Source organism: Jaculus jaculus, chromosome 2 (assembly GCF_020740685.1).
Source record: "Jaculus jaculus isolate mJacJac1 chromosome 2, mJacJac1.mat.Y.cur, whole genome shotgun sequence".
In the NCBI taxonomy this organism is placed as follows: domain Eukaryota; kingdom Metazoa; phylum Chordata; class Mammalia; order Rodentia; family Dipodidae; genus Jaculus; species Jaculus jaculus.
This window is the reverse complement of record NC_059103.1, coordinates 105,081,330-105,103,943: the sequence shown is the minus strand read 5'-3', so window position 1 is coordinate 105,103,943 and position 22,614 is coordinate 105,081,330. Positions and strand designations below refer to the sequence as shown.

Here is a 22,614-nt window from a genome sequence, read left to right as displayed (position 1 = left end):
GTACTTGCAGAATAGAAAACTAATAAAATAAATAAATAAATAAATAAGCCGAGTTTGCTATTTATTAAAGTTAGTTCTATAGATTTTTGGTTGGGGGCTTGTCAAATAGAAACAGACTGATAAAAGAAGGCAGTGGTTTTATTAGAAATATTTGGAAGAGAAAAAAAATAAATGAAAGATGGTAGGACTTGCATGCTGAAGTAAGGTAAAGACTTTGGGCTTACCCTACAAAGCAGGGCTAGGAAATTTGCATAAAAACATTATGATATAGCAGCTCTGTTACATTATGCAAAATATGCTTTAGTGAGTTATACTTTTTACTTTCACAGTGCTGTTCCACAGTCATTATTTGATAGTCTTGAACTGTCATTGAGATGCTTGGGAGTGTGCACTCCACATGTTGAAAACTAAGGAGTGGCATGATACAGAGCTGGCTTGGCAGGATGGTGTTGGGGAAGGAAATTGGCAGAGGTTATAGAGGAAACCTGGTGCATGTGCCTCATGGCTAAACCCGTAGTTTTTCTAGAGAATCAACCAGTGAGGCTGCTTTATCTGCAGTCTGAGTAAGCTTATTCAAAGGCAGAATGCTCAGGCTTACTTGCTTGCCAAGTATCTGCTAAGTAGTTTACCAGCTCCCCTATCAATGTACTTTTTATTGTTCCAAAATTTTATTTTCTGCAGAGTTTTTTCTTTTATCTTTCATCTGTCTCATTTTTAAATTTTTATTTATTTATTTGAGAGTGACAGAGAGAAGGGGCAGAGAGCGAGAGAAAGAGAGAGAGAGATAGATAGAAATAGAGAGAGAGAGAGAGAGAGAGAGAGAGAGAGAGAGAGAGAGAGAGAGAGAATGGGTGTGCCAGGGCTTCCAGACACTGCAAACAAACTCCAGACGTGTGTGCCCCCTTGTGCATCTGGCTGAGTCCTGGGTAATCGAGCCTTGAACCGGGGTCCTTAGGCTTCACAGGCAAGTGTTTAACTGCTGAGCCATCTCTCCATCCCTCATCTGTCTCATTTCATTTTGCTTCTGTTCATATCTCTGATCATCTGAGTCTCACAAGCAGTTAAATACTGTTTGCAAAGCTAATGTCTCTGAGTTATTCCTTCCTCATTTCTATCCAGAGGTCTATAGATGTGTTGTCTGCATAGAATTATTATAGCAGATGCATGACTGGCAAGGGGTTCTGTAATATTTCCAACCAAGATACTTTCAAACATCTCAATATCTTCTCACAATGAACAGAACCCCAGTAGTCAGAGATATTCCACACAGATTCCCAGATTTGTTTGTTTACATATGCCCAAGCAAGATATAAACCACATATGTGGTTCACAAATGACCTTATATGTTCTTTGTTTTCAAGCAATAACATATTTCATTATTTAAAAAGTAGGATATATCATTATTTAGAAAAAAAACATGTTGACAATAAGAACTGTTAGAAGTTTAGTTTGTTTCCATTTTTAACTGTTGTAATCTATTTTAATAGAACAAAAAAGAAACCTGCCCAGAAAGTTCTTCACATTCTGCTTTATTATTTCTCTAGCCTCATCCACGACCACTTCAGATATGGGCTCCATGAACCCTACCTTGAGCTTCAGCTCCGTATTCATATAGCATGCATTGTCCTGTCCTTAGGAATTTGCATGTTATTCATTCCATGTCTATAAATTACTCTTCCTAACCACTCACTGCAAGCCTCATTCTTACACCACAGACATTCTCTGGACTCTTTAGACTACTCACTGGTGTAATGATCAGGAACACCTTGACCTATTCAGGCTCCACAGTAACTGAATGTTAAGCTCAAAGTCTCTCTTACATGTACTCCATGAGAGTTGACAGTGGAGAGCTCTGCTTTCTGTTACTGTCTCCCTAGTGTGGGATTACAGGTGAGGGCCACCATGCCTATCTCCTTTCAACATGGATCCCAGAGCTCAAACTGAGGTTTTCTTCTTCTATTCAAGGAAGAAATAGAAAATGTGAGTATCAAAAACAAAGTAGGGAGCTAATGTTTGCTGCTTCACCTCTCAATCTCCCAACTCCTAATGAGGACATTTTAGTGAATTTGATCAAGGAAAAAAGGCTTGAAGGGAAGCAGTGAAGCTGACAATGTGGATGTGTCCCTCAGAAGGGATCTAGTGCTTTCACCTGGAGGCAGGTGGCAAAATTTCTCCATAAAGGAGATGGGGCTGTGCCTTATTACTTCATGGGTAAAAGCAAAGGTTATGCAGATATTCCCAGAACTGTGTTCTGAGATTGCCTCTCCTTGGTTTAGGGCTCCCCAGCATGTTGAAAAAGCAGCAAAGTCATCATGTCAGCTTGGAAATGAAATGAAAGATGCAGGGAAATCTGCAACATCCAAAGGTACCTGGAAGGTGGGAGCATGAGGGTGATGTTTCGAGACTGCTGGCACAAATTATTTCAGTTGTGGATATATCAGTATAGTCATGAACCGAATCCCATCATTTCTCTTTTTAAAGCCACAAGAGGAGCTGTATAACACCAGTTCTCACAACTTATTTTATTATCAGCCAATTCATTATTTCACCATGCACAGTCACACTGCATTCTGAACATCTCTCATGTTTCTCTATCTATGGCACTGAAATACTTAGGGAGGTGTGACGACAGGAAGGGGAGGATTTCTCCAAGGATGTCCTGGTGCCTTTTATCACTGAGATCTCAGACAAGCAGAACACAGTGGATACTGAAACATAAATGTGCGATAATGAAATGGCTGACTTGTCTGAAAAGCACAGATGTCAGTAAAGCAATTATGCACAGCATCCTGAAGCACTGTATCACCAACCTGTCCCCACCAGTGACTACCACCTGCGCTGTAATGCCCTTATATAAAACATCATAATCTGATCGGGGTTAGAGTCTAGCACCAGCCAGAAAAGAGTGGCCTCAGCTTAAAGCTCATCTTCCCTCTGGCTGCCTGACCCTGAAGAAACCCAGTGTCTCCACCAGAGCTTTCTTCCTGCCTGGAATCTTGCCCAGTATGTGGATGGGGAAGAGAAAGATGGCTCCCCTGGTTCCTAAGTCTTTCCACTGTCTGCTACATTCTTTGCCTCAATCACAATAGTTTTTCTAAAATTACAGTTTTTTTGGCTTTTCATTCATGATTCAAATGGGCTGACATACTAGGCAAAATTTGACAAGGAGTAATAGGGTGAAATGTAAAGATTTCCATATAAAAATTACTAAGCAAATATATGTAGTCAGAGTTGGGGAAAGAATATGAAAGGGAGACTTGCTGGGACTTAAAATGAGAAAGCCCGAACATTCATTACAGCTGTGTTTATTTGCTTAATGCTTGTTGCTGGCTCTACGCTGCACCTCCAGCATTTATAACAGTCCTGGAAAACCTTACTGTCAGAATCTATGCACTGACAGAGCATGTGAATAAATTAACACCTGCAGAGTAAATGCTGCGCTCCCGAAGGTGCTAGCAGAAGCAGGCTGACCACCATTCAGAAATGATGTACGACAGACTTGCGTCCTGGGCAGGAGTCTCAACCTATTTCTAGGGTTTCTAACTCCAGATATGAACTCATTTGTTTCAGATAATGTCTCTAATTTAGTCATATCTTTTTCATAAAACCGCTAGGGAATGTTTGAGTCATCATTTTCTTTGTGAGTTGTCACTGTCCAGGAGATCATCAAGCAAAATCATCACATTTATCCAGCATGGCACAACTGCAGGTCAAAAGGAAGCTCATGAGTTACTAGTGGGTCTGTATTGATCTTAGTTTTGAGGTAATAAGTCACTATTATGGGAATCCACTCTCTGGTTTTATAGTCTGTGAAACAAAAAGGAGTAAGATATAAAAATTCCAAAGAAACTAACAGAGTGAGAAAAGTCAATTTAGTCATGGAGATTGGGAAAGGTATTGCCTGAAACTTAGCCACTGAGCATAAGCGCTAACTCACTTGTTCCAGCAGAAGGAGGTGAGGGGGTGGTGGTGTGGTTACTGCTATAGACCGTTCTGTTACCTTTAGAGAAAATCTGAACTGAAAAATGACTTTTTAATCTCACCAACCCACATCCTGGGATTAACATTGCATATAAGCGTTTCCTGTCCCACACACGGACGTGGCACAGGAGCCTGCTCTGTCCACACGTTGGGGGTGGGGGGTTGGACACTCACCATCAGACGAGGGATGGAAATGGGAGTGTAACTTACTAAAACTGGACTTAATTTTGCTCAGAATTAGAATCCTCTGGGAATACAAAAACCAGTATCAAAACAATAAGTTAGTGTATAAAATGACATGAAGTCACTAAAAAGCATTGCTATTTAAAATAGCATAACAAACAGCCCACCGATGTAGAGCCCAAATTGACTAAATCTATCTAATTACTGGAAAACCCCAAATATCTGTAGGAGAAAAAAAGTCCAAACTCCAATAAGCCCACTATCCAATTCACTTATTTATAATTAATCTGAAAAATGTTGTCACTGATTAGGGAAGCAATCTCTATACACCTTTACCATGCATCCGTGATTCCCGAAGGAGAGGAGCTTTGAGAAAAGCATGTTTCTGTAATGTTGAAAAAACCTCACAAGAGCAACTGTCTGGGCCTTTCTGTATTTGCCTACCTACCTCCTAAGCACACACCCTTCGGTGTTTTTCCACTGATAATCTTTGTTGGGAAAGCTGGGAATATGCTGGAGCCTGATGATCAGACAAACACCAGAGCTGTTGTGGCAGGAGTCCCTGGCAGCCCCCTGATAATGGAAACAGCAGCCATGAGCATGCCACGTGCACAAATACCAGCTACCCGGAGGCGAGAGGACCTTTGAAGGCCCTGGACTTAGAACATGCTTTGGCTTATTTGCACTTCAACATGGAATAGGGATTCCATTAGAGAATCAATCAAGTTTAGTAGTAACAAGCAAAGATTCTGCAATTTGTGTGACCTCTTTTTGGCTCGGTTTGTTTGAGAAAAGAAGAATGCCACTTCCTAGGGTTGCTATGAAATCCAAATGTGTGTGTGTGTGTGTGTGTGTGTGTGTGTGTGTGGTTTTGAGGTAGGGTCTCACTCTGGCCCATGCTGACCTGTAATTCACTATGTAGTCTCAGGGTGGCCTCAAACTCACAGAGATCCTCCTACCTCAACCTCCTGAGGGCTGGGATTAAAGGTGTGCACCACCATGCCCAGTTTAAGAATGTGTATGTTTTATCATTTTTTTTATGATTCTAAAAATAGCGCATTTGAAAGCATTACATCAACTTTGAATCTCAATAAACAAAGCATGGCTTCATCATATGTGGAATTTGGCAGAGTACAGTCTTGCAAACAGGAATGATAAAGTATTTTAAAGTAAAAGGTTTTTGTTTTTAAAAACAAAGTAGTATGAAACTGAAGTACAATATCTTGTGGCAACTGATTTGGGTCATAGTTTCTTATCCTTTTCAAAAATACTTCAACAGCTGACTTTTTTTTGTTGTTTTCAAGGTAGGGTCTCACTTTAGCCCAGGCTGACCTGGCATTCACTATGTAGTTTCAGGGTGGCCTTGAACTCACGGTGATTCTCGCCTCTGCCTCCCGAGTGCTTTAAGTTTCTTAACCCTGTTTTATTTCCCCTTTCCTACATTTTGACCTTATTTGCCTCTTTACTGTCATCTACATCCATACTTTTATGTCCTTAAATCTTTGACCAGGTAATTAGCAATATACTTCTCTAGACTGTATGACACAGGAGGTTGATACCTATTTTGTCCATCCCCATAGCCCTCAAACTTAACACAGTGAGGCACATTGCCAAATATGTTTTCAAAGCTTCTGTTGAGGATGTGGATAAATATATATGAATCCAGACATGTTCATTCTTCAGTATAGATTATATAAGTATGAAGAACTAGGCATAGAGGAAAGAGCATACTGGTATCATGGCTTTTTGTATACTTTAAATTTAAATACCCAAACTTCATATCTCTTCACATATATTGCTTTTGTTTTTATAAAAGAAGGTTTCAGTTTAGAATGATTTACATTCCAGTTTTTATTGTTTTGGGGGGGACACACATGACTAAGAAACATTTCCAGGAGAATTATATGGGTGTGTATGTGAGGCATCACCTCTCACTTATGCCCCAGGACACACGCCATGGTGTTTGTGTGTCTGATGACTTCAAAGGAAAAGTCAACATCAACACCAGTCTTCTCCATAACCACCTCACGGACAGGCTTCTTGAGTTTCTTCAGGCTGAGACACTCAGTAACTCCTAAGCTTCTGGCCTGGGGAGACTTCTCATTGATGTCAACCCCAAAGAACCTCAAAGTGCCAGAGGCTTTGCAGCCTATGACAACAGCTAAGCCAACACCTCCAAGTCCAAACTCCACACAGGTGGAATTCAGGGTGACCTGCCAGTACATGAGGCATATTTTATTATTTTATAATATTTTTTAATATTATTATATTTTTATTAGGCACAGTTGAGATAATAAGCAAATAAATAACAACTATTTAGCCTTTGGTAATTTTTACCACTTGGATAGATTTTATATAGTGTTTAACTTTTATTTTTCTGGGCAAATAATTATGACACATGGTAACATCCAAGTTCCTTGCTCATCTTGACTGAGTTAACAGCATCCCCATAGCATGTAAGAACTCTGCAGCTGATGAGACAGACTTAGTCTATAGAAGCATTGTCATCAGTTTTCACCACCACGATCTCAAGCACAGCACAGTGCTCAGTGAAGGTGCTTGTATGGAGAGAATGATAGATCTTCTGTCCTTTGCAGGTGAATCTAGAGGTCCCATCCAGAATCAACCCAGAGCAAGGAAGAACGCCATTCCACAGTGACAGACACATGCCCAGGTACCAGCACACTCAAAGGGTGTTGCAGAGAGAAATGGTCATTGTTAGGTAGGTCCATGCTTGTTCATTGGAAGCAAGTTAATATAAGGATGAGATAAAACTACACTCTTGTTTCTCACAGAAGTTTCCTTCAGGTAATTGCACTCTACACTGTGAGATGGTAAGTGTAAGGACTTTTATCTCCTAGATAGCGAAACAGTGATAAATCAATCATTTGAAAATAGGAACAGAGTAAAATGCAATAATATATTTGCAAAAATCTCACTGGGGCTCTTGAAAATTTGCTTATGGGCAGATGATGGCTGCCAGTATAACATTCAAGGCTATTTCGTAGAACTTTACCTGGTTTCAGAAATCCTACTATTATCATCATCATTATTATTATTATTACTTTTTGGCACATGGTGAGCAGTAGTGGACAGTCTCTGTTGGATAGACAGTTCTACTTCCCCGCTTATCCCTGCTTGGAAAATAGAGTAAAAAAACCTTAAGATATCTGCTTTAACATTCTGTTCCCATGTGCAGGATTAAGTCCTGTACTGGTTGTCAGTTGATTAAAGCAGCCCAGTCCACCAGTGTGAGAGCTCTCAGTTTCCCCACCCTGCTGCTCACAGACTCACAGCAGCCCCGCTGCAGGGGCACAGATCTTTACTGGGGCCAGGCTCCAAGTTTTATTATCAGTTCCTCTGTCTTTCCACACAGCTCCCAAGACAGGGGCTGTTTATGTAGCATTTAATACAGAGGGATGTTTTTAAGCTGCAGAACTCTAGAGAGGATATTGCATTTTTTTGTGACCCATCATTAGTTTGTGACCCTAAGCACTGGAGCAACAGCTTGAGTGAAAAGAAAGTTGTCCACTAGTCATCACAGACGTCTGAAAACTTGCTCAGGACCTACAATATGGTTTCTTTATTGGTCCTTATAAATATTTGTCACATAGAACAACTCCCTTAGATGCAATAAAAATCTCTTTTAGGGCTGGAGAGATGGCTTAACAGTTAAAGCGTTTGCCTGCAAAGTCAAAGGACCCCAGTTCAATCCCCCAGGACCCACATAAGCCAGATGTACAAGGGGGCACATGCATCTGGAGTTCGTTTGTAGTGGCTGGAGGCCCTGGTGCGTTCATTCTCTCTCAATTAAAAAAATTTTTTTTTTTTTGTTTTTTAAGTCTCTTTTAGGAAGCTGGAGAGATGGCTCAGCAGTTAAGATACTAGCCTGCAAAACCTAAGGACCTGAGTTTAGTTCCCCAGTATCCACATAAAACCAGATGAAAGTGTCCCTGGTGTAGCCATCCTCTCTCTCTCTCTCTCTCTCCCACTCTCATAAATAACTGAATAAAAAATAAATAAAAATATCTTTTGAATTTAAATACAACATATTTTATCTTGATTTGTCCTAATAAATTTCCAGATAATGGATGCCGGATTCAGAATTTCTACTCTTTTATCTATTCTTTTCCTTCAAATGTTTGTCATCATTTCCCACAAAACTTCCACTAGAATTTTCTAGCAAAGAAAAGTTAAGAGAAAACACGTCTCCTATATTATATTCTTGAAGATGCAGCATTGGTCCCTCCTGCTCTGCTTGGTGTCAGATGCACAGGAGATTTGCCAGGTGAACTCACTGATGATGGCTTCATGAATGTCCTTACTCACACTTTCATAATATCTTTATGTAGCTGGCTGTAAGCCATGAGGTTCCTAAATTACCTCACTTTATATGATTGCTCTTATTTTCAGGCAGCTAGGCTTCTTTTCAATGTGCCTGGGGGAGAGAATGTAATTGCTTTTTATTGAGTCTCTGAAATGTCACCATCATCCTGTCAAGTAAAATTCAAGCTGCACATTGTAGCTGATTAGAACATTCATTCATTTGCAAACAGTCAGTTCATTTCTACTCTGAGATAGGCTCTGTGTTAAGCATTATGGGGAATTAAAATATATGTAAGGCATAGTCCCGCAGACTAAGGGATTTTCAATCAATTTAGAAGCACACTGTTCTTATATCAACCTTCATTTGGCTGAGGACATATAAACTTGGGCCAGACGTAGCCCCACCTGGATTGCCTGAGACAACCGCAGACAGGGGTGACAGTGATGGAACTTTTCCAATCACTGGCTATATTTGACACCATAATATGACATTAGTTATATTATCATAACATGACAAACCTACAGCATGTGATTAGTTAGCATAATTCAGAGCAAACCAATTTGTTTATCTGTCAATGAGTTTAGAGTTCTTCTTTTATGAGGCAGGACTGTGAGGTGTGCTGTTGTGGGAAGATTGTTGCATACCCACTTCCTACCTAATTTCACCGAGCTCACTCCATCACCAATAGACTCCATAACTTCTGCTCCTTCATGGCCTGACATTAAAGAAAATTTCATTTGGAGTTGTCCTTTCAGAACCTGTTCATCAGAGCCACAGATCCCTGAAGATACCATCTATATGGAAATTAAGTGATCAATTGGTATATTACTTTTCCTTTTGTCTGAAACTGAATATTTTTGGTTTTTCGAGGTAGGGTCTCACTCTAGCTCAGGCTGACCTGGAATTCACTATGTAGACTCAGGATGGCCTTGAACTCATGGTGATCCTCCTACCTCTGCCTCCTGAGTGCTGGGATTAAAGGCATGTGCCACCATGGCTGGCTTAACTTTTATTTTACTTGAATTGTAATCACTTGATCTGTGTAACAACACTCAGAGGACCACAGGGGAGGTCTTTTCACTCCCAACTTAGAGATGGGAGGTAGGAGATTCAGAGACTTAGAATGAGTTATCCAAACCTCACAGGGCCTCACATTCAGACCTGGTAATACACGTGTCTCCTAAAATCTTGCCTGTATATACTATTTTATTAAGAATTTTGAAACATATGGGTCTTTTTACATAATAAAATATGGGTTTGACAACTGTCAGTAGCACAGCTATCAAGAGATAAATTTAAGGCCCAGCATTGTGAAATGTTTATTCAATGCTTTGGGTAAAGTAACTTTCAAACTTTTAAACCTGCACATTGAAAATATTCTTTAAGATTTTATAAGCTTAAGTTAAATAAACTAATATTGCAAGGCTTAACTGCCACTGGGAAGTTTGGAAACTTTGTAGTTAATAGCCTAAGTTTTCTTGCCAGTTATAGGCCAACCTATTTCCATCAGGTCTTCAGAAGGAAGTGCTTCATGTGCAATAGCCAGCATGCTACCACCGGGCCTGGAACAGTGCCAGAGAGCACAGGCACTCGTTTTCCGGTACTCGTGGTGGGAGAGAGCATTTCCCAGCTATAGCTTCAGAAATGCTCATGACGGTAAGCAAGCGGGTTAAAACATATGCCAGTGGGAAATATGTATGGTTTTGGTTCTTATTGTATTTAAATGGCTTTGAGATGTTATCCAGGGTAAGAGAAAAAAAATTTAATATGTAGGAGGGTGAATCTCTTTATAGTTTGTTCTATATATCAAATGAGAATATGTGATTAGATGTAGCAGATGTTCACAAAATAAACTATGGGGCCACACACCTTGATTTTATTAAGGGTTCATGGTGATAATGCTCAGGTTCTTGCCACTACAGTCTCCAGGTTGGTGGGCTGTGATCTCTACTGGTCGGTTCCATTGTAGTACTAAGAGCAGAGAACAGTGGCAAGTAACTAGGAAACACTGGTGGGCATGGCCCAGCTCATAATAGGTCCTAACTAAATGTTCTTTGGGAAAACGATAAGTAATGGAATATTGCTTCCAAAGAGTAGTGAGTTAAAACAATGATTGAACTCCTTCCTTTGGTGTATTTTTGCCACTTTCCACTTTGTTCTTACACTTTGTCGTCAGCATAGCACTAGAGGTAGAGTTGATGATATATTGTGAGCTCCTTATTCTTTGTCTTTCATTCACTATCTTTTCCCAAGTCCCTCCTTTCCCTCATTCCCTTTCTCCTATAGCATCTTGCCAATTTTCTTTGTTTTTCAGTTTCTCTTGTAACCATCTCACTACATCTAGTTTGCTCAGCTTTTATAGGGGCTGAAAGTACATAGCTCTTTATTGTTGTATTCTGCCACATGTTGAATAGATAAATTTAGTGTACATGATAATGTGAGTATTAAATGCCCTCTAGTGGCCCATGTGGTAAGGCTTGGTCTACAGGTTGGAGTTATTGGGAGGTGGTGGAACCTTAAAGAAATGAGACCTAATGGGAGACCTTTAGGTGATTTCCTCTGAAGAGAATTTTTCTTTTTCTCTGTGGCCATGAGGCAGGTGGTTTTGCTCCACCAGGCACTTCTACCATGATATGTTGCTCCATCAAAAGTTCAAAAAAATGGGGTTAATAGGTCATGGGCTGAAACTGTCAAAACTATGAGACAAATCTTTTCTCTGTATAAGTTAACTATCTTAGCTATCTTTTTATGGTGGCAGAAAGCTGACTAATAGCAAGCATAGTAAGATTCTACTCAATATATTCTTTTAAAACTAATTTATTATTTATTTTTATTGGCATATATTCATTTTTAAAAATATTTTATTTATTTATTTGAGAGAGAGAGAGAGAAAGAGAATGAATGGGCATGCCAGGGTCTCTAGCCACTGCAAACAAACTCTAGCCACATGCACCACCATGTGCATCTAGCTCACATGGGTTCTAGGAGAATTGAATCTGGGTCCTTAGGCTTTGCAAGCAAGCAGCTTAACTGATAAGCCATCTCTCCAGCCCCAGACAATAGATTCTTAATCTTGACTACTTAATGGATTTGTAAAATTTGAGATGCCTTTGACTTGAGAGTGGTGAGGGGTTTGATACATCTATGTTTTCTGGCACTTAGTGTCAGCTCTGTGCAATAACTGTTCAACCTTTGAAATCACTCTGAGGCCACTGTGGATTCCTTTCCTAGAAGACAAAGTCTGCAACGTGGCACCACTTCTCAGATGTGTGAGTACAAAATAATAAAGTAGGGTAATTAGACTGTTACTGTCACAATGAGTTGATGGTAGTGTCTAATGCACTCATTAGTCTACTCTTGTTTTTGTGTCATAGGAGTATGGTGTGCATACTCCACCCTCTCAAAAATTTAAAGAAAACATGTAAAAACCTTCTAAGTTATGTTGTAAAATACATAGATCTATGGTACAAAATCATAGACCTAAGTATCTAAATAATTTAGAAATAATGATCACAGATAATTTGTTTGCTAACATTCTATAGCTATTAAGAATATATATTTTTTCGAGGTAGGGTCTCCTTCTAGCCCAGGCTGACCTGGAATTCACTATGAAGTCTCAGGGTGGCCTTGAACTCACGGTGATCCTCCTACCTCTGCTTCCCTAGTGCTGGGATTAAAGGTGTGCACCACCATGCCTGGCTATCAAGAATATCTTATCTGGTGTGGTGGCATATTCCTGTCATCCCACCACTTAGAAGCTTGGGGCAGGAGGATTGTAACTTTGAAACCACCCACATATCTAGATCCTGTTTCAAAAAAAGCCAAAACAAATAAATACTTCTCAAATATTCATTGTTTGAATAGCAGAGAGACTAAAAAAGCAAATTAAGGGCTACAGAGATGGCTCAGCAGTTAAAGCAATTGCCTGCAAAGCCTAATTACTGAGGTTTGATTCCCCTGTACCCACATAAAGCCAGATGCACAAAGAGGCACATGCATCTGGAGTTCATTTGCAGCAGCTGGAGGCCCTGATATCCATTCTCTGTTTGTCTCTCTTTTTCTCTATTTCTCTCTACTTGCAGATAAATAAATAAATAAATGCAGCACACAAGATCTTAAACAATCATTCAACCAATGGGATCTTATGAAGCTGAAAAGTTTCTTCACAGACAAACATACAATAAGAAGAGCCAATAGATTACCCACAGAATGGGAGAAAATATTTGCTGAATATCCAATTGAGAGAGGCCTAATTTCTAGAATCTACAAAGAACTCAAAAACCTAAACAATAAAAAGTCAAACAACCCACTCACAAAATGGGGCAAACACATACCTAAGGAAATATTCATCATCCCTAATCATCAGGGAAATGTAAATTAAAATTATTATGAGATTCTACCTTACCCCAGTAAGGATAGCAAACATCAAAAATCAAATGAAAATAAATGCTGGAGAGGATGGAGAGAAATAGGAACTCTCATTCACTGTTGGTGGGAATATAAGATGGTACAACCACTTTGTAAAGCAATATGGAGACTCCTAAAAAATATGACTTTAGAGTTACCAACAGACCCAGTTATTCCCTTACTGGACATGTACCCTAAAACCTTCAAGCCTCAGCTCAGAGAGGTTTGTTCAACCATGTTTATAGCTGCTCAATTCGTAATAGGCAAGAGCTGGAATCAACCCAGATGTCTATCCCCAGACAAATGTATAACTAAGATGTGGTATATCTACACAATGGAATTCTACACAGCAGTGAGAAAAAAATTTACACATTGAAATTTGAAGAAAAATGGTTGAGCCTGGAATAGCTTATTCTTAGTGAACTCACCCAATCACAGAAAGATAATTGCCACATAGTCTCAGTCATCTACAGCTCCTAACCTTAATCTACCCAAGTCCCTGACATACCTACCAAGCATCTCACGGATGAGACAATAGGGAGAGTGGGAAGGAAGAAGCAGGTAAGGGGGGGCACAAAACTGGACCCAAAAAGCAATGGTACCATAAAACTTTATATCCTAAAAGACAGAACAAATGGCTGAACCTCCACCAGGCCCTTAGAGGGAACATCAGATTCACAAGGCCCTGGAGAGGGTATGACAAAAACTATTCATTATGTCCTCCTATTTCTGCTCCCCCCCCCTCTTCTCTCTTATCTCACTATCTCTTTTATATCACTTATCCTGTTCTTCCTTCTCTTTTTGGCTGCTGGCCTATAACTCCCTGTACCAGCAGGTGCTAATCATCCACAATGAGGTTTTGATCACAGAGACCTACAAAGTTTCCCAAAAGAAGACAGATTTGTGTCAGAGTGCTTGAGGACCCACCATAGGTTAATGGTAAGACCCTACTGCTTCCACTCTCCAGATAGCAAGTCTAGTGCTAGAGGGTGCTACATGAGCGACTGGGGATAAAGACCAATATCTGCCCAAGCAATGCATGGTCTAACCTACTTAGCAGCAGAAAACCTGACATGATGCTCATACAAGTACAATAGTGGTACATAGCCATGATGAGAAACCAACTGCTCTCAATTTGGCTAACTGATATGCTCAGTGGAACAGAACCCATAACTGGAGCTGGGAAACAAGTCAGAACCATATCCAAAAATGAACCTGCTCTCCACTAAACTCTCTCTATAAAACAATGGTTATCACATTTACTTGGTGCTAACTTTACTCTCCATTGGAGAATCTGCTTCTCTTTTTCAGATAGACATAGATCCTAAGGAGAGAACTACCCCATCATACCTCAAAAGGGCCCTAGCTGAAACTAAGAATAATTGGAGAATCATGCAAGAATGCTATTTTCTTGGTGGGAACTAGCACAAAGGTGAAGGAGATAGATACAAAGACCAATCAACCCCCACCAAACCAGATATCCAGAGGCACAGAGGCACCCAAGATCTCAACACAGAAGCAGACCTAATAAGAACCCAACATGGCTCAGGGAAATTTGTGGAAGAGGGGGCAGAATGATTGTCAGAGCCACACGTCAGGTCATGATGTGCACAGACATTTCCTCCTACCCGAAACTAAAGTCTAACCCCACAATGCAGACCCATATACCCCAACAAGGAGGGTCCCTGTGAAGGGGCCAGTACAGGGAGGAGGCTAACAATGATACCAACTTGACTGTATTCACTAACTGCAAAAAGAAAAAAAAAAAAAGAAAAAAATTGTTTTTTAAAGGCAAATTTATATGTATCTCATTTTTATATATGTTTTTAAATGAAATAATTAATATGTATCTCATGCACACACATATTTAAATAAAATATTTTCTTTTATTTGTGTTCAAAGGTGCTGTGGCTAAAATGTCCCCCATAGGCTCCTGTGTTTGAACACTTGATTTCCAGATGGGGGTGCTGTTTGGGAAGGTTGTGAAACCTTTGGAAGGTGGTGTCTTGCTGCAGAAAGCAGGTCGCTGAGGGCAGGCCTTGAGGTTTTTGTAGTCTGCCCCTACTTCTTGTTTGCTCTCAGCTCCTGCCTGACAATGTGACCAACTGTGCTCCTATTTCTACTGCCATGCCTTCCCTGCCATTAAATTTCTCCTCACAATGTAACCTGGAGTGAACTCTTTCCTTCTGCAAGTTTATTCTAGACAGGTATTTGTTCACAAAAATACGAAAGTAACTGATTCAAAGGACAAGGCTAGAAGACATACATTTCCCCAGCCTTCAGTTGCTCAGCTTGCACTTCTTCAATTGAAAGAGGAGCTTTTTTTTTTTTTTTTTTTTTTTTCCCCAGCAATGGCTGCCCAGCATGCAATTGTTTATGGACCCATGGAAAATAAAATGACATGTAATAATTTTCTTTTGATTACTCAAATTACTACTTGCTGTTATTTTCAAAAATATAAAAGTCATAAGGAAAAGGAAAAAAATCACCTGCAATTTCAAGTACAAGCTGCATTTCCCTATCTTTCAACTTGCCTCTAACTGCCATTCTGCAGCAGATTTTATAATTTTAATAATTTTTAAATAGTTGAGCTTATGCCATGTAAGTAATTTTTCATTCTGCTATTTTGCTAGTATCAGCTACCATTGATTGAATCATTGCCGTTAACTTGTTTATAAGAATTTTCTTGTAACTTCAAAATTCTTTGTCATCATAATTTTAAAATCTTTAAAAAAATTTTTTTGTTCATTTTTATTTATTTATTTGAGAGTGACAGATAGAAAGAGGGAGAGAGAGAGAGAGAGAGAGGGAGAGATAGAGAGAGAGGGAGAGAGGGAGAGAGGGAGAGAGGGAGAGAATGGGCTTGCCAGGGCCTCCAGCCACAGCAAACGAACTCCAGACATGTGTGCCCCCTTGTGCATCTGACTAACGTGGGTCCTGGGGAATTGAGCCTCGAGCCAGGGTCCTTAGGCTTCATAGGCAAGCGCTTAACTGCTAAGCCATCTCTCCAGCCCAGTCATCATAATTTTAAATGACCACTTTACATGGCATCATTTGAATATGTCCAACCTCAAACAATAATTACTTAGATATGAAACTATTTTCATTATTTTTACTATTATGAAGGACATTGTGCTGAATACCTTTGTTCATTGTTCATTGTTGCTTGCTTGGTTTTCTTAAGTGAAAACTGCTTGGGAAAGGATAGAGTCACTCTTAGGGCTAAATTGATTTCTAAATGTCTTTACAGAAATATTTAATGATTTGGCTTACTCCCTAGAAGTATTATAGAATGCCTCTGTTAACACTTATTCTACTTTCATTAACCATTTTTGCCATTAAAAAAATACCTTCCAGGGAGAAAAAGTTCATTGTTAGTTTTCATTGGTATTTTTTTTTTCAGTGTTGTGGTTGTGGGTATTTTCTGTGTTCAAGAGCTATTTGTGGAGTGTTTGTGACATATTTTACAAGCTTATTGGCATCTTGTTGTTCTTGTTAATTCAAATGAGCTGTTTAAACATGACAGGAGTGACTTCTTGTTTATCAACTTGTTTTATACGTCTTTCCCATGGATTTTCTTTTCAAATTTACTCAGCTAAGTATGCCTTATGACTACCACTGTAGTAATTGTAACTGCAGATGGAATGTACATCAGATATAAAAACTCATATCACCAGGTACTAAGATAAATCAGAAAGTTAGCTCTTCAGACCACTGAAGAGAGACTGCAAGAATACACATAAATGTAATTTTGTGTGCAATTATGCATATATTTTGAGAGATGTTGGTTTGTTTAATATCTCTTCCTTTGTTTTTGTAATTTGAAAATTGTCTGCATAGTAATCAGTTACATACTTGCTATCCTTTTTTTAAAGCGTTTTAGTTTGATTTTAAACATAACTCAAGTTTCAGTGGAGATTATTTTGTTGTGTGATTGAAGTTAGTATCTGAATGAATTGTCTAGACTGACCTGGTGATTGTTTTTGCTTTTCTGATTCAATTAGCCCCCTGCTGTAGAACAAGCCCTTATAATTATAGGTTTCTCTTAGAGGATATTCCTACTGGACATGTGCCTTTCTGTGGATTCTTGCAGCAGCTCCACAGTGCTCTGCAGAGTTAACCTGGATTGAGTTTAGGATTGTTGATACGAGTTCTTATAGCTTCATGTAATTCCATATGCAGTTACAGTTAACTGTGCTGATAACTATAACTCTGTTCTGTCTTCAAAGACTTTAGACTTTGGTGGAGGGATAACACAGGTTTTCATAGTATAGAGTGAGAGGATAAAATTTGCTCCAGTTTACAGCTACACCTAAATTTCAGTTTCCCACAGAGGCAGGCAAGACTTCTGGGAGAAACCACAAAGGGCTGTTAACCAACAGTGACCCTGACATCTGGCTGGGGAAGATAGCCGCCTAGAGGCCTGAGTCAGTTCCTGCAATGCCTCTGGACTACGACCAAAAAGGACTTGCCTGAGACAGCAGGCTCCAGGGCTGAGTCAGTTCCTGCAAAGTCTCTAAAACTTGTCTAAACATGTCCAAGGATGGTAAAATCTGGGCCACAGCCAATCAAAGGTGTACAAATGTAACTGCTGCTGGCTTAGCCAATCACATCTGAAGAGGACATAACCCTCCTAAAATTCCCCAAGCTATGTTTAAAAGGGGCCTGTGTGCTCCTCCTACAGTCGCCATGTTGTATGAATGGTTGACCCCAGCATGCTGGCTGATTCTGCAGAATAAACGCTGTTTGCTTTTACATAGTATTTGAGTCTGGGGTCTTTCTTCAGCAATTCTCAGACCCTTACAAAAGCAAAGTGGCAAATGTTACAGGAGAAATTCCAGTTACACTACATAAAATATTACTGATATTACTTGTTTTTTAAAACACAGTAATTAGTCAAAACAAATTTGCTTCTACCTACAAAACTTATGTAAAATATTTATTTTATGAAAATATTTTCTTTATTTCAAAAATGATACACACCTAATACAAAACACTAAGAGCCTTAGACAAATAAAAGGGGTGGGGGATTGAGAAGCCAGGCACCCTCTTCCCTCTGCTAACACTGTAGGATAAATGCTTCCAAACGACATTCTTTATGCATGTGATGTATGTGTGTGTGATCACATTGAGAATGCTTTATAATAGCCTGCCATTCCACATAGTGCTATGAATATTTGCAGGTGGGTTTAAAGCACTTAGATCTCTGTTACTTAAAACTTTAACCAAACCTTGGATTTGGTTGGAGAGATCTGGTTTGTCTACCTTGAAACCTGATAAAAAGAATGTTCTTGGAAAAAGCCGGGCGTGGTGGCACATACCTTTAATCCCAGCACTTGGGAGGCAGAGGTAGGAGGATTGCCATGAGTTCGAGGCCACCCTGAGACTCCATAGTGAATTCCAGGTCAGCCTGAGCTACAGTGAGACCCTATCTCAAAAAAATCAAAAAAAAAAAAAAAAAAAAGAATGTTCTTGGGAAGTATTCCTGGTAACTATGCTTGCAATGGGGAAGTATCGCCTTCGTGGGTAAGATGGTATAAGAAGGGAGGTGCTGGGACAGGGCCGAAGTGGCTGACACCTACCTGTTCATTAAGCAACCTTGTGATACAGTATTTTATGATTTCTGTGTCCATGTATCTGTTCTTACAATCCATGTATTTTTTTGATCAGGAAGGTTTGATGCTGTGGCTAGCCATCTGACACGAAAGGCCGTGAGAGGAAGAAATGTTTGGGTGTGAACTATTTACTCTAGAAGGGCCACTTTGAGCATTCTCTTACTGGAACATTTTGTTACAGCCTGTAACAAGTCTTTTCTTTTTCTGCCAAATTTCCTAAACTGAGAGCTTTAGTGGGCCCATAGTCCAAATTCTAAGAAATGACAAGGATTAACTGATGAATTTATTTCTAATAAGAAAGGCTGTGGCTTGAAGGAATATTTGGATATGATTTGCTACAAGCATCTAAGGTCTTGTGAAATCATTATGGCTCCATAACCCATGTCACTCAGTGTGTTTTGTGTCAGATGGATGTCAGTGAACCATAAAACTTCTAGGACTCAAAACTTGTTTTGGTCAGAGCTCTTGTTTCCAAGTTATAAAAACCCAACAAGATAAGCTTAGGGAAAAGGGACAGATAGTTGACTCACAGAAACCAAGAAAAAGACTGAACAAACAGAATAAAGGCTGGGAGTAAACTGGGAACAAAATCTGGGAAAATTCAACTTCAAAAGGACTCCCCTCCTCTCTTTCTTTTTCTTTTTCTTTTCTTTTTTTTTTTCAAGGTAGGGTCTTACTCTGGCCCAGGCTGACCTGGAATTCACTATGTGGTCTCAAGGTGGCCTCAAACTCACGGTGATCCTCCTACCTCTGTCTACTGAGTGCTGGGATTAAAGGCATGTGCTACCACACCCGGCCCCTCTCTGTTATGTGAGGCAGCAGTGCACACACAATATACAAGGGTATGATGACAGAAAGAACAGACCTTGTTTCACATCTTACCTTTACCTCTTACATGCTATGGCCTAAGGAAGAAATTCAGTCTTTCAGGGCCTCAGTTTCCCTGTCAATAAGGCAATGTTGTTAGTTCGCACTTACCTCATAGATTTGTATTAATTAACACTAAAAGATAATATAACAAACACTTAAAACCTTGCTTAGCACATACTGGAGCCCATATGCAATTGTTTACCATTACTATTATGGTGTCTCTCAGGACATTCTCTTTTTTTCAGTACTGACTTGTTTGTGCCATATGGTAGGAAACAATGATATAAAGAAAATGATTGATTCTTAAATTTCACAAGTGCAATGAGAGCATTGTGTTCTCTTTTCTTAAGCTCCAAAATGTAAGGAAGGCTGTCCTTGCTTGGTCTGGGTCAGGTCTTCCTCCTGGACCAAGGAAGTCTGATCAAATCTGTGGGGTTGTGTAAGACAACCTTTATGACAGTCATGTGGATGCCCTTGAGCAACTGAAGGCGAATGGAAAAGTTCTAGGTCAGATTGGTTCCACTATAAGTTCTTGATCACTAAAGCAAATGAAGCATCAACATTGATTAGAAATCCAACATCATTTTCCTAGTCAAGTTGTGGTCTGATTTCCTGATCCCAATCTTTTAACATTGTTGTCAAACCTCTAACCATCATTTGCTTCCTCAGTCCCCTTTCTTTCCTCTGGAGACAAACTTTCTGTACACAAGAGCTTCACTCAGCTGCTCTAGGCTGAGCCTTTGCTTTTCCACATTTAGTACATCAGCAAGCCAGTGTCAGCTCTGCAACCACCACGTGTCACATTGCTTAGTGTTTAATGTCTGATTCTTTCTTATGGAATTCAATTTTTGAGGGTGTAAGAACCTTGAATCTCTTGTTATTTTTCTTTACCTCAAGTGCTTGAATCATAGAAGGATGTTGTAAAGTGGTGATTCTATGAGGTATAAAAGATATGCATGTTGTACCAAGACCCCTGACCAGGAGCCAAGACCCCCAGCCACCCAGGAATCACCCAGAGGACTGCCACAGAAGCCGAGAAACTTGAATGTAAAGCAACAGGTTTCTTTTAATGTCAAGCTTAAGCAGGGTCTCTATCCACACAGACCGATGCAGCAGGAGTGGGAGAGAGCCCCGACCTTCTAAAAGTAGGGGTTTCTAAAGGAAAAAAAATGGGAAAGGGGGAAAGGGGTAACATCACATTGCATCTTTTGAAATGATTGGTTCCAAGAAGGCATGTGCAGGAACATTTCTAGTTGCTTATCTCTGGTCAGGAGACTGCTTGCAGAACCTATCTATTGCAAGAGGCCGGAGGCCCCCACATTTAAGTATTTCTGGAATGTCCTGTTGAGCAAGCGAGCATGAGTTACAGAAGTAAAGGTCAGCGTGTTAGTCAGCTAGTTCCTGATCTGAGCCGAGCCTGGGCTCCTCTTTTTGTTCACAATGATTTGTCCTACAATACCAGTGCCATTGTTTAATTATTTACGCATTATTTCTTTTTGGTCTCTCAATGCACAGATAGGGTCTCCCTTAGGATCCCATCAACAGTCACTACTGTGTAACTGACAGCCACATTCATCCTGTCCACCTTGGCCATCATTGGTGTCTACTCAGGGGATTCCTTGCTATAATTTCCTGTATGTACCTACAACACTGAGAGGCAGACCCAACAGAATCTGAAGCCCAGGCACCAGCTAGACTGGAGTTTGTTTGTAGCAGCAAGAGTTCCTGCTTCAAAGATGGAAGAAAAGTACAGACACCATGAGGTTTTCCTCAAGCCTCCATATGTCTGTTTTGGTACATGACTGTTGGCCACCACACAAGTAAACAAAAATAAATAAATAAATACCAATAAAATTCTTTTAAAAATCAATTCTGTTAACTCAGAAGAAAGTAAGGAGCATGGCACAGAAAGCGTTCTCTTAGAGAGTACATATGTCAAGATTAGTATAGAAATATTAATGTTAAAGTGCTTCTGGTAAGGTCTCAGAAGAAAGTGAAAATTGTGTTATTGGGTACTGAAGAGAAAGGTGACTTTTGCTGGGCATGGTGGCAGACATCTTTAATCCCACCACTCAGGAGGCAGAGGTACGAGGATTGCTGCTAGTCTGAGGGCACCCTAAGACTACACAGGTCATCCATATCAGGCTGGGCTAGAGTGAGACCCAACTGGAAACAATAACAACAACAGAAAAAAAAAGCTACTTGTTAAAATGTGCCAGAAAACTTTGTTGGATTGTGTTCTAGTGTTGCATGGCATGCAGAACTAGTTAATAGTGAACCTGAGGAGGTCTTCAAGTAAATTTTGAAAAATCAGGTCTCATTTCTCAGTATGGCTAGAGTAAATGTATGAAGAAAAAGGTGAAGTAAGGAAGGAACTGTTAAAACAAAAAAGGAACCAGTACTTGATAATACAGGTAATGTAGCATTGAAACGGGGCTGAAATATGTCCCATAAATCTTACAGAAATGAGTTGCATGACTGGTATACATAGTCAATGATCTAAGCCAAGAAGGTAGAGAACCTTATGCACAATGGTATATGCCTTTGACATCCACAATAATGTTTTTGGGAACATGTGTTAGCAGAAGAAACATTAGCAGCTTGCTCTGAATGGGCTGGACAGAGGATGAAATGAGGGAAGTCCACCAGCTTCCTGAGATTCTATGGATAGAAAAGGAGCTGATAGAAAATGCTTAGCTACTAATGAGATAAAAGAGGCATTTCTTTAGAGGTTGGGCTATGGAGGAAAAGGGCAGAGATACAAGCTCAGACAGAGGAGCCTCTTTGGGGCTAGAGAGGGGGTTGAGTCACAGAAAATTAATTTTCAGTACTTAAAATATAATGGAGCTTGCCCTGCTGGGCTAGGAACTTTCTTTGGATCAGAGATTTTCTGAATCTTTCTATTTCTGTGTGTGTGTGTGTGTGTGTGTGTGTGTGTGTGTGTGTGTGTGTGTATCTATTCCATACATGCCTCCAATTGTATTTTAAAAGCACACAACTTATTTCAAGTTTTATAGGTCCACCTGAAAAGGAGTTCTTACTCAAGAGTGATCTTCCTCAGTCTTAGACCCATCCCTAACTTAGATGGCAAGATTTGAAAATTTTTGGAGGGGAGGTATAGAGAAATTTTTATTCAATAAGCCACTAAAAACACTAATCAAAAGGGAAAATGGGGCTGGAGAGATGGCTTAGCGGTTAAATGCTTGCCTGTGAAGCCTAAGGACCCCGGTT

The 22,614-nt window shown here is 39.8% G+C and overlaps 1 protein-coding gene across 1 annotated transcript; it reads right to left on the bottom strand.

The window, feature by feature from the left end:
* Window positions 1-3,685: 3,685 nt before the first annotated feature.
* Window positions 3,686-15,445, bottom strand: LOC101608227 (alcohol dehydrogenase 1-like). The gene is given in 10 exon segments (XM_012949449.2): window positions 3,686-3,807; window positions 4,613-4,689; window positions 4,691-4,737; window positions 6,120-6,377; window positions 6,596-6,809; window positions 6,945-7,018; window positions 9,136-9,285; window positions 9,499-9,508; window positions 15,165-15,216; window positions 15,388-15,445. Coding segments are annotated over 10 exon segments (1,062 nt in total).
* Between the last annotated feature and the right edge of the window lie 7,169 nt (window positions 15,446-22,614).